This window comes from Salvelinus fontinalis, chromosome 40 (assembly GCF_029448725.1).
Source record: "Salvelinus fontinalis isolate EN_2023a chromosome 40, ASM2944872v1, whole genome shotgun sequence".
NCBI lineage: Eukaryota > Metazoa > Chordata > Actinopteri > Salmoniformes > Salmonidae > Salvelinus > Salvelinus fontinalis.
The window spans coordinates 7,922,486-7,936,583 of NC_074704.1; the positions used below are offsets into that span (position 1 = coordinate 7,922,486).

Sequence of the window (14,098 nt, forward strand, 5' to 3'; positions counted from 1 at the left end):
ATACTGTAACATGGACTACAACTACCAAGTACCATACTGTAACATGGACTACAACTACCAAGCACCATACTGTAACATGGACTACAACTACCAAGAACCATACTGTAACATGGACTACAACTACCAAGCACCATACTGTAACATGGACTACAACTACCAAGCGCCATACTATAACATGGACTACAACTACCAAGCACCATACTGTAACATGGACTACAACTACCAAGCACCATACTGTAACATGGACTACAACAACCAAGCACCATACTGTAACATGGACTACAACTACCAAGCACCATACTGCAACATGGACTACAACGACCAAGCACCATACTGTAACATGGACTACAACTACCAAGCACCATACTGTAACATGGACTACAACTACCAAGCACCATACTGTAACATGGACTAAGACTACCAAGCACCATACTGTAACATGGACTACGACTACCAAGCACCATACTGTAACATGGACTACGACTACCAAGCACCATACTATAACATTGACTACAACTACCAAGCACCATACTGTAACATGGACTACAACAACCAAGCACCATACTGTAACATGGACTACAACTACCAAGTACAATATATAATATGGATTACAACTACCAAGCACCATACTGTAACATGGACTACAAATACCAAGCACCATACTGTAACATGGACTACAACTACCAAGTACAATATATAATATGGATTACAACTACCAAGCACCATACTGTAACATGGACTACAACTACCAAGCGCCATACTGTAACATGGACTACACCTACCAAGCACCATACTGTAACATGGACTACAACTACCAAGCACCATACTGTAACATGGACTACGACTACCAAGCACCATACTGTAACATGGACTACGAATACCAAGCACCATACTGTAACATGGACTACAACTACCAAGCACCATACTGTAACATGGACTACAACTACCAAGCACCATACTGTAACATGGACTACAACTACCAAGCACCATACTGTAACATGGACTACAACTACCAAGCACCATACTGTAACCTAGACTACGACTACCAAGCACCATACTGTAACATGGACTACAACTACAAAGCACCATACTGTAACATGGACTAAGACTACCAAGCACCGTACTGTAACATGGACTACAACTACCAAGCATCCTTCCCTCATAAACTACAACTATGAATCTAAAGACACACCACCTTGTGTTAGAAACATCTTCCACCTCTAGACAGTGAATAACATTGAACCACAACAAGGGTGTTGTAGGTGATGTGATGTTCTCTGGTGTTGGTCTGGGTGTTCTAGGTGATGTGATGTTCTCTGGTGTTGTTCTGGGTGTTCTAGGTGATGTGATGTTCTCTGGTGTTGGTCTGGGTGTTCTAGGTGATGTGATGTTCTCTGGTGTTGGTCTGGGTGTTCTAGGTGATGTGATGTTCTCTGGTGTTGGTCTGGGTGTTCTAGGTGATGTGATGTTCTCTGGTGTTGTTCTGGGTGTTCTAGGTGATGTGATGTTCTCTGGTGTTGGTCTGGGTGTTCTAGGTGATGTGATGTTCTCTGGTGTTGTTCTGGGTGTTCTAGGTGATGTGATGTTCTCTGCTGTTGGTCTGGGTGTTCTAGGTGACGTGATGTTCTCTGGTGTTCTCTGGGTGTTCTAGGTGATGTGATGTTCTCTGGTGTTGTTCTGGGTGTTCTAGGTGATGTGATGTTCTCTGGTGTTGGTCTGGGTGTTCTAGGTGACGTGATGTTCTCTGGTGTTCTCTGGGTGTTCTAGGTGATGTGATGTTCTCTGGTGTTGGTCTGGGTGTTCTAGGTGACGTGATGTTCTCTGGTGTTGTTCTGAGTGTTGTTCTACTACTGCTGGGTCTGCTGCTGTTCATGTTCTTTAGACAGAGGAGAGACAGAGACAGGAGACCAACAGGTACACTAGTTATCACACACAATCATTATTTAAAGATTTAACAAATATATCAAAACATTTGTAAAGGTTTTATAATTATAAACATTTAATAACAAAACATAAATAAATAATTATCAACAATAAATCATCTGTTTGTTTTCCTCTTCAGCATCTAAACACTCTGCCAGACTGTTGGTGTCTGACTCCATGACAACCAACCAAGATCCAGACACAGGAACCATCGCCAACCCCATCTACTCCACAGCAACCAATCAGAACTCAGATACAACCTGTGACATCACCACCATCTATGCCACGGCAACCACTCCCTGTCCAGATGACATCCACTTCAACGTGGGTCGGTCTTCAGAGGTCCCAGACATTGTGACCTATGCTACTGTCAACTTCCCCAGAGATCCAGCCTGTCTCCACTATGCTACTGCCAACTTCCCCAGATATCCAGCCTGTCTCCACTATGCTACTGTCAACTTCCCCAGAGATCCAGCCTGTCTCCACTGTGCTACTGTCAACATCCCCAGAGATCCAGCCTGTCTCCACTATGCTACTGTCAACTTCCCCTGAGATCCAGCCTGTCTCCACTATGCTACTGTCAACTTCCACAGAGATCAAGCCTGTCTCCACTATGCTACTGTCAACTTCCCCAGAGATCCAGCCTGTCTCCACTATACTACTGTCAACTTCCCCAGAGATCCAGCCTGTCTCCACTATGCTACTGTCAACTTCCCCAGAGATCCAGCCTGTCTACACTATGCTACTGTCACCTTCCCCAGAGATCCAGCCTGTCTCCATTATGATACTGTCAACTTCCCCAGAGATCCAGCCTGTCTCCACTATGATACAGTCAACTTCCCCAGAGATCCAGCCTGACTCCACTACGCTACTGTCAACTTCCCCAGAGATCCAGCCTGTCTCCACTATGCTACTGTCAACTTCCCCAGAGATCCAGCCTGTCTCCACTATGCTACTGTCAACTTCCCCTGAGATCCAGCCTGTCTCCACTATGATACTTTTAACTTCCCCTGAGATCCAGCCTGTCTCCAGTATGCAACTGTCAACTTCTCCAGAGATCCAACATGTCTCCAGTATGCAACTGTCAACTTCTCCAGAGATCCAGCCTGTCTCCAGTATGCAACTGTCAACTTCTCCAGAGATCCAGCCTGTCTCCACTATGATAGTGTCAACTTCCCCAGAGATCCAGCATGTCTCCACTATGCTGCTGTCAACTTCCCCAGAGATCCAGCCTGTCTCCACTATGCTACTGTCAACTTCCCCAGAGATCCAGCCTGTCTCCAGTATGCAACTGTCAACTTCTCCAGAGATCCAGCCTGACTCCAGTATGTAACTGTCAACTTCCCCTGAGATCCAGCCTGTCTCCAGTATGCAACTGTCAACTTCCCCAGAGATCCAGCCTGTCTCCACTATGCTACTGTCAACTTCCCCAGAGATCCAGCCCTTCTCCACTATGCTACTGTCAACTTCCCCAGAGATCCAGCCTGACTCCACTATGCTACTGTCAACTTCCCCAGAGATCCAGCCTGTCTCCACTATGCTACTGTCAACTTCCCCAGAGATCCAGCCTGTCTCCACTATGCTACTGTCAACTTCCCCTGAGATCCAGCCTGTCTCCAGTATGCTACTGTCAACTTCCCCAGAGATCCAACATGTCTCCACTATGCTACTATCAACTACCCCAGAGATCCAGCCTGTCTCCAGTATGCTACTGTCAACTTCCCCAGAGATCCAGCCTGTCTCCCCTATGCTACTGTCAACTTCACCAGAGATCCAGCCTGTCTCCAGTATGCAACTGTCAACTTCCCCAGAGATCCAGCCTGTCTCCACTATGCTACTGTCAACTTCCCCTGAGATCCAGCCTGTCTCCAGTATGCTACTGTCAACTTCCCCAGAGATCCAACATGTCTCCACTATGCTACTATCAACTACCCCAGAGATCCAGCCTGTCTCCAGTATGCTACTGTCAACTCCCCAGAGATCCAGCCTGTCTCCCCTATGCTACTGTCAACTTCACCAGAGATCCAGCCTGTCTCCAGTATGCAACTGTCAACTTCCCCAGAGATCCAGCCTGTCTCCACTATGCTACTGTCAACTTCCCCAGAGATCCAGCCCTTCTCCACTATGCTACTGTCAACTTCCCCAGAGATCCAGCCTGACTCCACTATGCTACTGTCAACTTCCCCAGAGATCCAGCCTGTCTCCAGTATGCTACTGTCAACTTCCCCAGAGATCCAGCCTGTCTCCACTATGCTACTGTCAACTTCCCCTGAGATCCAGCCTGTCTCCAGTATGCTACTGTCAACTTCCCCAGAGATCCAACATGTCTCCACTATGCTACTATCAACTACCCCAGAGATCCAGCCTGTCTCCAGTATGCTACTGTCAACTTCCCCAGAGATCCAGCCTGTCTCCACTATGCTACTGTCAACTTCACCTGAGATCCAGCCTGTCTCCAGTATGCTACAGTCAACTTCTCCAGAGATCCAGCCTGTCTCCAGTATGCTACTGTCAACTTCACCAGAGATCCAGCCTGTCTCCACTATGCTACTGTCAACTTCACCAGAGATCCAGCCTGTCTCCAGTATGCTACAGTCAACTTCTCCAGAGATCCAGCCTGTCTCCAGTATGCAACTGTCAACTTCTCCAGAGATCCAGCCTGTCTCCACTATGATAGTTTCAACTTCCCCAGAGATCCAGCATGTCTCCACTATGCTACTGTCAACTTCCCCAGAGATCCAGCCTGTCTCCACTATGCTACTGTCAACTTCCCCAGAGATCCAGCCTGTCTCCAGTATGCAACTGTCAACTTCTCCAGAGATCCAGCCTGTCTATAGTATGTAACTGTCAACTTCCCCTGAGATCCAGCCTGTCTCCAGTATGCAACTGTCAACTTCCCCAGAGATCCAGCCTGTCTCCACTGTGCTACTGTCAACTTCCCCAGAGATCCAGCCTGTCTCCACTATGCTACTGTCAACTTCCCCAGAGATCCAGCCCTTCTCCACTATGCTACTGTCAACTTCCCCTGAGATCCAGCTTGACTCCACTATGCTACTGTCAACTTCCCCAGAGATCCAGCCTGTCTCCACTATGCTACTATCAACTTCCCCAGAGATCCAGCCTGTCTCCACTATGCTACTGTCAACTTCCCCTGAGATCCAGCCTGTCTCCAGTATGCTACTGTCAACTTCCCCAGAGATCCAACATGTCTCCACTATGCTACTATCAACTACCCCAGAGATCCAGCCTGTCTCCAGTATGCTACTGTTAACTTCCCCAGAGATCCAGCCTGTCTCCCCTATGCTACTGTCAACTTCACCAGAGATCCAGCCTGTCTCCACTATGCTACTGTCAACTTCCCCAGAGATCCAGCCTGTCTCCACTATGCTACTGTCAACTTCACCTGAGATCCAGCCTGTCTCCAGTATGCTACAGTCAACTTCTCCAGAGATCCAGCCTGTCTCCAGTATGCTACTGTCAACTTCACCAGAGATCCAGCCTGTCTCCACTATGCTACTGTCAACTTCACCAGAGATCCAGCCTGTCTCCACTATGCTATTGTCAACTTCACCTGAGATCCAGCCTGTCTCCAGTATGCTACAGTCAACTTCTCCAGAGATCCAGCCTGTCTCCAGTATGCTACTGTCAACTTCCCCAGAGATCCAGCCTGTCTCCACTATGCTACTGTCAACTTCACCTGAGATCCAGCCTGTCTCCAGTATGCTACAGTCAACTTCTCCAGAGATCCAGCCTGTCTCCAGTATGCTACTGTCAACTTCCCCAGAGATCCAGCCTGTCTCCAGTATGCTACTGTCAACTTCCCCAGAGATCCAGCCTGTCTCCACTATACTACTGTCAACTTCACCAGAGATCCAGCCTGTCTCCAGTATGCTACTGTCACTGATCTCTATGGCACAGCATCAATTCATGTCTTCAGGTTTGATTCATTCATGTTTTCATGTTGTCATTTAGTCATTATTTTGTGTTTTAAATTGATTCATTTATTTGATCAATAATTTGTTAATTTGTTCATATTTTAATTTAATTATTTATTAATTTGTTCGTTCATTCATTCATTCATATTTTTATTCAACATTTCATCTTTCATTTGTTCCTGTATTCAATATTTAGTGGTTTGCTCGTTCATTCATCATTCGTTAATTTCAATCATCTGTTCATCATTATCATTACATCATTATTTAGTTTGTTTGTCGGTTGTTATGTGTGTCCGTCCGTTCATTCATTATTTAATTAATTGTTTCTACTGTGAATGTAACACTGGCTTGAACAAACAGAGACAGTTTGTAGCTTTTATAAACCTTTGATTATTCAGTGTATTTTACTCCACTTGATGGGAAATGAGACTATGTGTATTTGTCATTAAAGCACCAATATATTTTTATGTGTTTGATACATTCCATTCTAGACATTACTATAAGTAGTCCTCCCCTCACCAGCCTCCACTGGTGCTGTGAGTAAACTCAGTACCTGTCTGATCAACATGTACCGCTGTCACTAGACACACAGAGCTGAGATGGGGGGGAGAGAGATGAGGGAGAGAGATGGAGGGAGAGCACCCTCCAGTGGCAGAATAACTCTGTATCTCTCTTCTGTAGACAGCTTCCAGTCTGCATGAGAGTGAAGGAATGTGTGTCTGTGCTCTGATCCATAGAGGATTCTCTCTCTCACTCTTTAACTCACTGATCTCTCTCCCACCTTTCCCCTCTCTCTCACGCCCTCTCTCTCTCACCCTCTCTCTCTCACCCTCTCTCTCTCGATGTAGGAACAGCAACGTGATTGGTTAAGGATTGGTTAAGGAGGAAGAGGGAGGGGCTGTCAGAAATAACATGTGGTAGGAGGGTTTGAACTAGTAGAGAGAGAGAGAGATGCAGAAATAGGGAAGTACATAATTGTAAGAGCGCAAAGAGAGAGAGAGAGAGAGAGAGAGAGAGAGAGAGAGAGAGAGAGAGAGAGAGAGAGAGGGAGGGAGGGATGGAGGGAGGGGCAGAGAGAGTACATAAAGTACAGGAAGTTTGTTTTTAAGTTATTAAAATTAGAGAGAGAACAGAGAGAGTTGTAGACTTATTATATCAGGACATATAGACACCTGGACCAACCTGAGGAGAACACAGCATTATATCAGGACCTATAGACACCTGGACCAACCTGGAGAGAACACAGCATTATATCAGGACCTGTAGACACCTGGACCAACCTGGAGAGAACACAACATTATATCAGGACCTGTAGACACCTGGACCAACCTGGAGAGAACACAGCATTATATCAGGACCTATAGACACCTGGACCAACCTGGAGAGAACACAGCATTATATCAGGACCTATAGACACCTGGACCAACCTGTAGAGAACACAGCATTATATCAGGACCTATAGACACCTGGACCAACCTGGAGAGAACACAACATTATATCAGGACCTATAGACACCTGGACCAACCTGGAGAGAACACAGCATTATATCAGGACCTATAGACACCTGGACCAACCTGGAACACATCAAGATGAGGATCCTGCTGATAGTCATCCTCCTCTCCTTCATGACAGGTAATAAGCTTGTTATAACTCTCTATAACAATGTAATAACATCCAGTTAGTTTTCTTATAAAGGCTGCTACTACAGATCAGGAAACACTACGGTGTGTATGTATGTACTGTGTGTATAATTTGAGGATGCCACTGGTGTAGGAATCCTAACCGTAAGTACATTTATCATCTATGCATAGTCACTTTAACACTACCTACATGTACATATTACCTCCATTAGCCCAACTAACCGGTGCCCCTGCACACTGTCTCTGTACCGGTACCACCTGTATATAGCCTCAATACTGTTATTTTCAATGTCATTTTACTTTTTTATTTTATTTCTTTACTTATCTATTGTTTACCTAAAACCATTTTTTTTACTTAAAAATTGCACTGTTAGGGTTAGAGGCTTGTAAGTAAGCATTTCACTGTAAGGTCTACACCGGTTGTATTCGACCAAGTGACAAAATAAACTTATATTTAATTTTATTTGATTAGTATTACAAAACACTAAACCAAGAGGTATTTTCTCTTGTCTGATTGACAGGTTGTTTGAGCTCCTTCAAAGTGACAGGATACTCTGGAGGAACTGTCATCATCGACTGTGATTATTACACAGAATACGGAAGTCATGACAAATATTTCTGCGTGGAGCAGGACAGTTGGAGTTGTGAGGATCAAATCAGAACTGGATTGAAGAACACCTGGGTAAACAGTGGTAGATTCTCTCTGTATGACGTCACTGGAGGAAACTACTTCAAGGTGATCATCAGACAACTGACCAGTCAAGATGAAGGGACCTACTGGTGTGGAGTGGACAAACCTGCTATACCTGACAGTTATACCAAGGTAGAGCTGGATGTGAAGAAGGGTGAGAGACTTTTACTTTAACTTTATTAAATGAATTTAGCTACATATGTTATCACATGATCAGTACCACTAGTCAATGAAGTCAGTCTATAGTACTAGACTAAGGTTGTGATGTGTGTTCCTATTGACAGATGACTGCTGTGAGAAGTCAGTCTATAGTACTAGACTAAGGTTGTGATGTGTGTTCCTATTGACAGATGACTGCTGTGAGAAGTCAGTCTATAGTACTAGACTAAGGTTGTGATGTGTGTTCCTATTGACAGGTGACTGCTGTGAGAAGTCAGTCTATAGTATTAGACTAAGATTGTGATGTGTGTTCCTATTGACAGATGACTGCTGTGAGAAGTCAGTCTATAGTATTAGACTAAGGTTGTGATGTGTGTTCCTATTGACAGATGACTGCTGTGAGAAGTCAGTCTATAGTACTAGACTAAGGTTGTGATGTGTGTTCCTATTGACAGATGACTGCTGTGAGAAGTCAGTCTATAGTATTAGACTAAGGTTGTGATGTGTGTTCCTATTGACAGATGACTGCTGTGAGAAGTCAGTCTATAGTACTAGACTCAATCAATCAATCAATTTTATTTTATATAGCCCTTCGTACATCAGATAATATCTCGAAGTGCTGTACAGAAACCCAGCCTAAAACCCCAAACAGCTAGAATGCAGGTGTAGAAGCACGGTGGCTAGGAAAAACTCCCTAGAAAGGCCAAAACCTAGGAAGAAACCTAGAGAGGAACCAGGCTATGAGGGGTGGCCAGTCCTCTTCTGGCTGTGCCGGGTGGAGATTATAACAGAACTATGCCAAGATGTTCAAAAATGTTCATAAGTGACAAGCATGGTCAAATAATAATCATGAATAATTTTCAGTTGGCTTTTCATAGCTAAGGTTGTGATGTGTGTTCCTATTGACAGATGACTGCTGTGAGAAGTCAGTCTATAGTACTAGACTAAGGTTGTGATGTGTGTTCCTATTGACAGATGACTGCTGTGAGAAGTCAGTCTATAGTACTAGACTAAGGTTGTGATGTGTGTTCCTATTGACAGATGACTGCTGTGAGAAGTCAGTCACAGAGACGGCCTATCTGGGAGGAGAAGCTACCATCAGATGCAACTATCCAGAGGACCATGAGGACAGCACCAAGTATTTCTGCAAGGAAAGCAATGACTTCAAGACTTGTGTTAATATGACCTCTGCTCACCAGACAACTGCAGAAGCTGGTCGTTTCTCTGTGTCTGACAACACAGGAGAGAGATTCTCCACAGTGACCATCAGGGACCTGACTGAAGATGATACTGGGACCTACTGGTGTGGAGTAGAAACCAGCAGGACAGAACAACGTTACATTACACTGATCACACAGGTGAAGCTGCTTGTTAGAAGTGAGAATAAACTTCTTCTTTCTCTTTAACATGTGAACATAAACACACAAGTTACACTCATATCTATTTGATAAAAGTAGTTTAATTGAAATGATAATTGCATGACATTTGTATTGTCATTCACATGTTTAATGTGTTTGATACCGTTCCATCCATTCCATTCCAGCCACTGTTATTAGCCAGTCCTCCTATATCTCTGTTCACCAGCCTCCTCTGCTCCTCACGCTGTCCGCCTGCAGTAACTATGTTATATACTGTCTGACCATGTAAATAATATATAGCATTCTATTATATCGGTCTATTAGTTATAACTACAGTATGTTAGTCAGTGTGTTAGTGGAGGCTGGGTGTTTGTAGTGGAACACAGTAACTTCCTCTGTAATAACTGTGTGTTTGTAGTGGTGTGAAAAGACACTGGACCAGAACACTGTAACTTCCTGTGTAATAACTGTGTGTTTGTAGTGGAGTGAAAAGACACTGGACCAGAACACAGTAACTTCCTGTGTAATAACTGTGTGTTTGTAGTGGAGTGAAAAGACACTGGACCAGAACACTGTAACTTCCTCTGTAATAACTGTGTGTTTGTAGTGGTGTGAAAAGACACTGGACCAGAACACTGTAACTTCCTGTGTAATAACTGTGTGTTTGTAGTGGAGTGAAAAGACACTGGACCAGAACACAGTAACTTCCTGTGTAATAACTGTGTGTTTGTAGTGGAGTGAAAAGACACTGGACCAGAACACAGTAACTTCCTGTGTAATAACTGTGTGTTTGTAGTGGAGTGAAAAGACACTGGACCAGAACACAGTAACTTCCATCTGTATTAACTGTGTGTTTGTAGTGGAGTGAAAAGACACTGGACCAGAACACTGTAACTTCCTCTGTAATAACTGTGTGTTTCTATATCTGTCTCAGTATCACTAAGCAGTCATATGTTCAACATATAAAACCCCAAGTTTCAGTATGAATGTCATCATGAAACCTGCAGTTGTCATCAGAGAGAGAGAGAGAGAGAGATATGGTGAGTTTTAATAACTCTACCTCCATGTACATTTTACCACAAATACCTCGACATCCATGCTCCCACACGTTGACTCTGTACCGGTACCCCGTGTATATAGTCTCCACATTGACTCTGTACCGGTACCCCTTGTATATAGTCTCCACATTGACTCTGTACCGGTACCCCCTGTATATAGTCTCCACATTGACTCTGTACCGGTACCCCTTGTATATAGTCTCCACATTGACTCTGTACCGGTACCCCTTGTATATAGTCTCCACATTGACTCTGTACCGGTACCCCTTGTATATAGTCTCCACATTGACTCTGTACCGGTACCCCCTGTATATAGTCTCCACATTGACTCTGTACCGGTACCCCCTGTATATAGTCTCCACATTGACAATTACCTCGACATCCATGCTCCTACACATTGACTCTGTACCGGTACCCCTTGTATATAGTCTCCACTATGACTCTGTACCGGTACCCCTTGTAAATAGTCTCCACATTGACTCTGTACCGGTACCCCTTGTATATAGTCTCCACATTGACTCTGTACCGGTACCCCTTGTATATAGTCTCCACATTGACTCTGTACCGATACCCCTTGTATATAGCCTCCACATTGACTCTGTACCGGTACCCCCTGTATATAGTCTCCACATTGACTCTGTACCGGTACCCCTTGTATATAGTCTCCACATTGACTCTGTGCCGGTGCCCCTTGTATATAGTCTCCACATTGACTCTGTACCGGTACCCCTTGTATATAGTCTCCACATTGACTCTGTACCGGTACCCCTTGTATATAGCCTCCACACTGACTCTGTACCGGTACCCCTTGTATATAGCCTCCACATTGACTCTGTACCGGTACCCCCTGTATATAGTCTCCACATTGACTCTGTACCGGTACCCCTTGTATATAGTCTCCACATTGACTCTGTACCGGTACCCCTTGTATATAGCCGCGCTATTGTTATTTTAATGCTGTCTTTCATTATTTGTTATTTTTATCTCTTTCTTTTGTTTAGGTAATTTCTTAAAACTGCTGTTGATTAAGGGCTTGTAAGTAAGCATTTCACTGAAAGGTCTCCACTTGTTGTATTCGGCGCTGTGACAAATAGCATTTGATTTGATTAGATAAAGGAGAACTAACACAACAGGAAAAAGATGAACAACCCTGTCTTTACATCTGTCTGTCTAGAGAGGAAAGTTACAACAATATGTATCATGCACTGTATCTATCTCTCTACATCACTCGCTGTTTCTCTCTATTACCCTCCCTCCCTCCCTCACTGTATCTATCGCTCTACATCACTCTCTACCTCCATCTCTCTCTCTCTATATCACTCTCTGTTTCTCTATCTCTCTGTTTCTCTCTATTACCCTATATGAGGGTAGGTTAGTGGTAGACATGTCTGTATGTAGTGTTATCATATGAGGGTAGGTTAGTGTTATGATATGAGGGTAGGTTAGTGTTATGATATGAGGGTAGGTTAGTGTTATGATACGAGGGTAGGTTAGTGGTAGACATGTCTATATGTAGTGTTATGATATGAGGGTAGGTTAGTGGTATGATATGAGGGTAGGTTAGTGTTATGATATGAGGGTAGGTTAGTGTTATGATATGAGGGTAGGTTAGTGGTATGATATGAGGGTAGGTTAGTGTTATGATATGAGGGTAGGTTAGTGTTAGACATGTCTGTATGTAGTGTAATGATATGAGGGTAGGTTAGTGTTATGATATGAGGGTAGGTTAGTGTTATGATATGAGGGTAGGTTAGTGTTATGATATGAGGGTAGGTTAGTGTTATGATATGAGGGTAGGTTAGTGTTGGACATGTCTGAATGTAGTGTTATGATATGAGGGTAGGTTAGTGGTATGATATGAGGGTAGGTTAGTGTTAGACATGTCTGTATGTAGTGTTATGATATGAGGGTAGGTTAGTGTTATGATATGAGGGTAGGTTAGTGTTATGATATGAGGGTAGGTTAGTGTTATAATATGAGGGTAGGTTAGTGTTATGATATGAGGGTAGGTTAGTGGTAGACATGTCTGTATGTAGTGTTATGATATGAGGGTAGGTTAGTGTTATGATATGAGGGTAGGTTAGTGTTATGATATGAGGGGTAGGTTAGTGTTATGATATGAGGGTAGGTTAGTGGTATGATATGAGGGTAGGTTAGTGTTAGACATGTCTGTATGTAGTGTTATGATATGAGGGTAGGTTAGTGTTATGATATGAGGGTAGGTTAGTGTTATGATATGAGGGTAGGTTAGTGTTATGATATGAGGGTAGGTTAGTGTTAGACATGTCTGTATGTAGTGTTATGATATGAGGGTAGGTTAGTGTTATGATATGAGGGTAGGTTAGTGTTATGATATGAGGGTAGGTTAGTGTTATGATATGAGGGTAGGTTAGTGGTAGACATGTCTGTATGTAGTGTTATGATATGAGGGTAGGTTAGTGGTATGATATGAGGGTAGGTTAGTGTTATGATATGAGGGTAGGTTAGTGTTATGATATGAGGGTAGGTTAGTGTTATGATATGAGGGTAGGTTAGTGTTATGATATGAGGGTAGGTTAGTGTTATGATATGAGGGTAGGTTAGTGGTAGACATGTCTGTATGTAGTGTTATGATATGAGGGTAGGTTAGTGTTATGATATGAGGGTAGGTTAGTGTTATGATATGAGGGTAGGTTAGTGTTATGATATGAGGGTAGGTTAGTGGTAGACATGTCTGTATGTAGTGTTATGATATGAGGGTAGGTTAGTGGTATGATATGAGGGTAGGTTAGTGTTATGATATGAGGGTAGGTTAGTTGTAGACATGTCTGTATGTAGTGTTATGATATGAGGGTAGGTTAGTGTTATGTTATGAGGATAGGTTAGTGTTATGATATGAGGGTAGGTTAGTGTTATGATATGAGGGTAGGTTAGTGTTATGATATGAGGGTAGGTTAGTGTTATGATATGAGGGTAGGTTAGTGTTATGATATGAGGGTAGGTTAGTGTTAGACATGTCTGTATGTAGTGTTATGATATGAGGGTAGGTTAGTGTTAGACATGTCTGTATGTAGTGTTATGATATGAGGGTAGGTTAGTGTTATGATATGAGGGTAGGTTAGTGTTATGATATGAGGGTAGGTTAGTGTTATAATATGAGGGTAGGTTAGTGTTATGATATGAGGGTAGGTTAGTGGTAGACATGTCTGTATGTAGTGTTATGATATGAGGGTAGGTTAGTGTTATGATATGAGGGTAGGTTAGTGTTATGATATGAGGGGTAGGTTAGTGTTATGATATGAGGGTAGGTTAGTGTTATGATATGAGGGTAGGTTAGTGTTAGACATGTCTGTAT

The 14,098-nt window shown here is 43.4% G+C and overlaps 1 protein-coding gene across 1 annotated transcript; it reads left to right on the top strand.

Annotated features, from left to right (window-relative positions):
* The first annotated feature begins 6,941 nt into the window (after positions 1–6,941).
* Positions 6,942–11,393, top strand: LOC129839519 (polymeric immunoglobulin receptor-like). Its single transcript, XM_055907028.1, has 3 exons — positions 6,942–7,490; positions 8,020–8,343; positions 9,390–11,393. The coding sequence occupies exons 1-3, from the start codon at positions 7,448–7,450 to the stop codon at positions 9,752–9,754; spliced, it is 732 nt and encodes a 243-aa protein (XP_055763003.1). The 5' UTR covers positions 6,942–7,447; the 3' UTR covers positions 9,755–11,393.
* Positions 11,394–14,098: the final 2,705 nt, after the last annotated feature.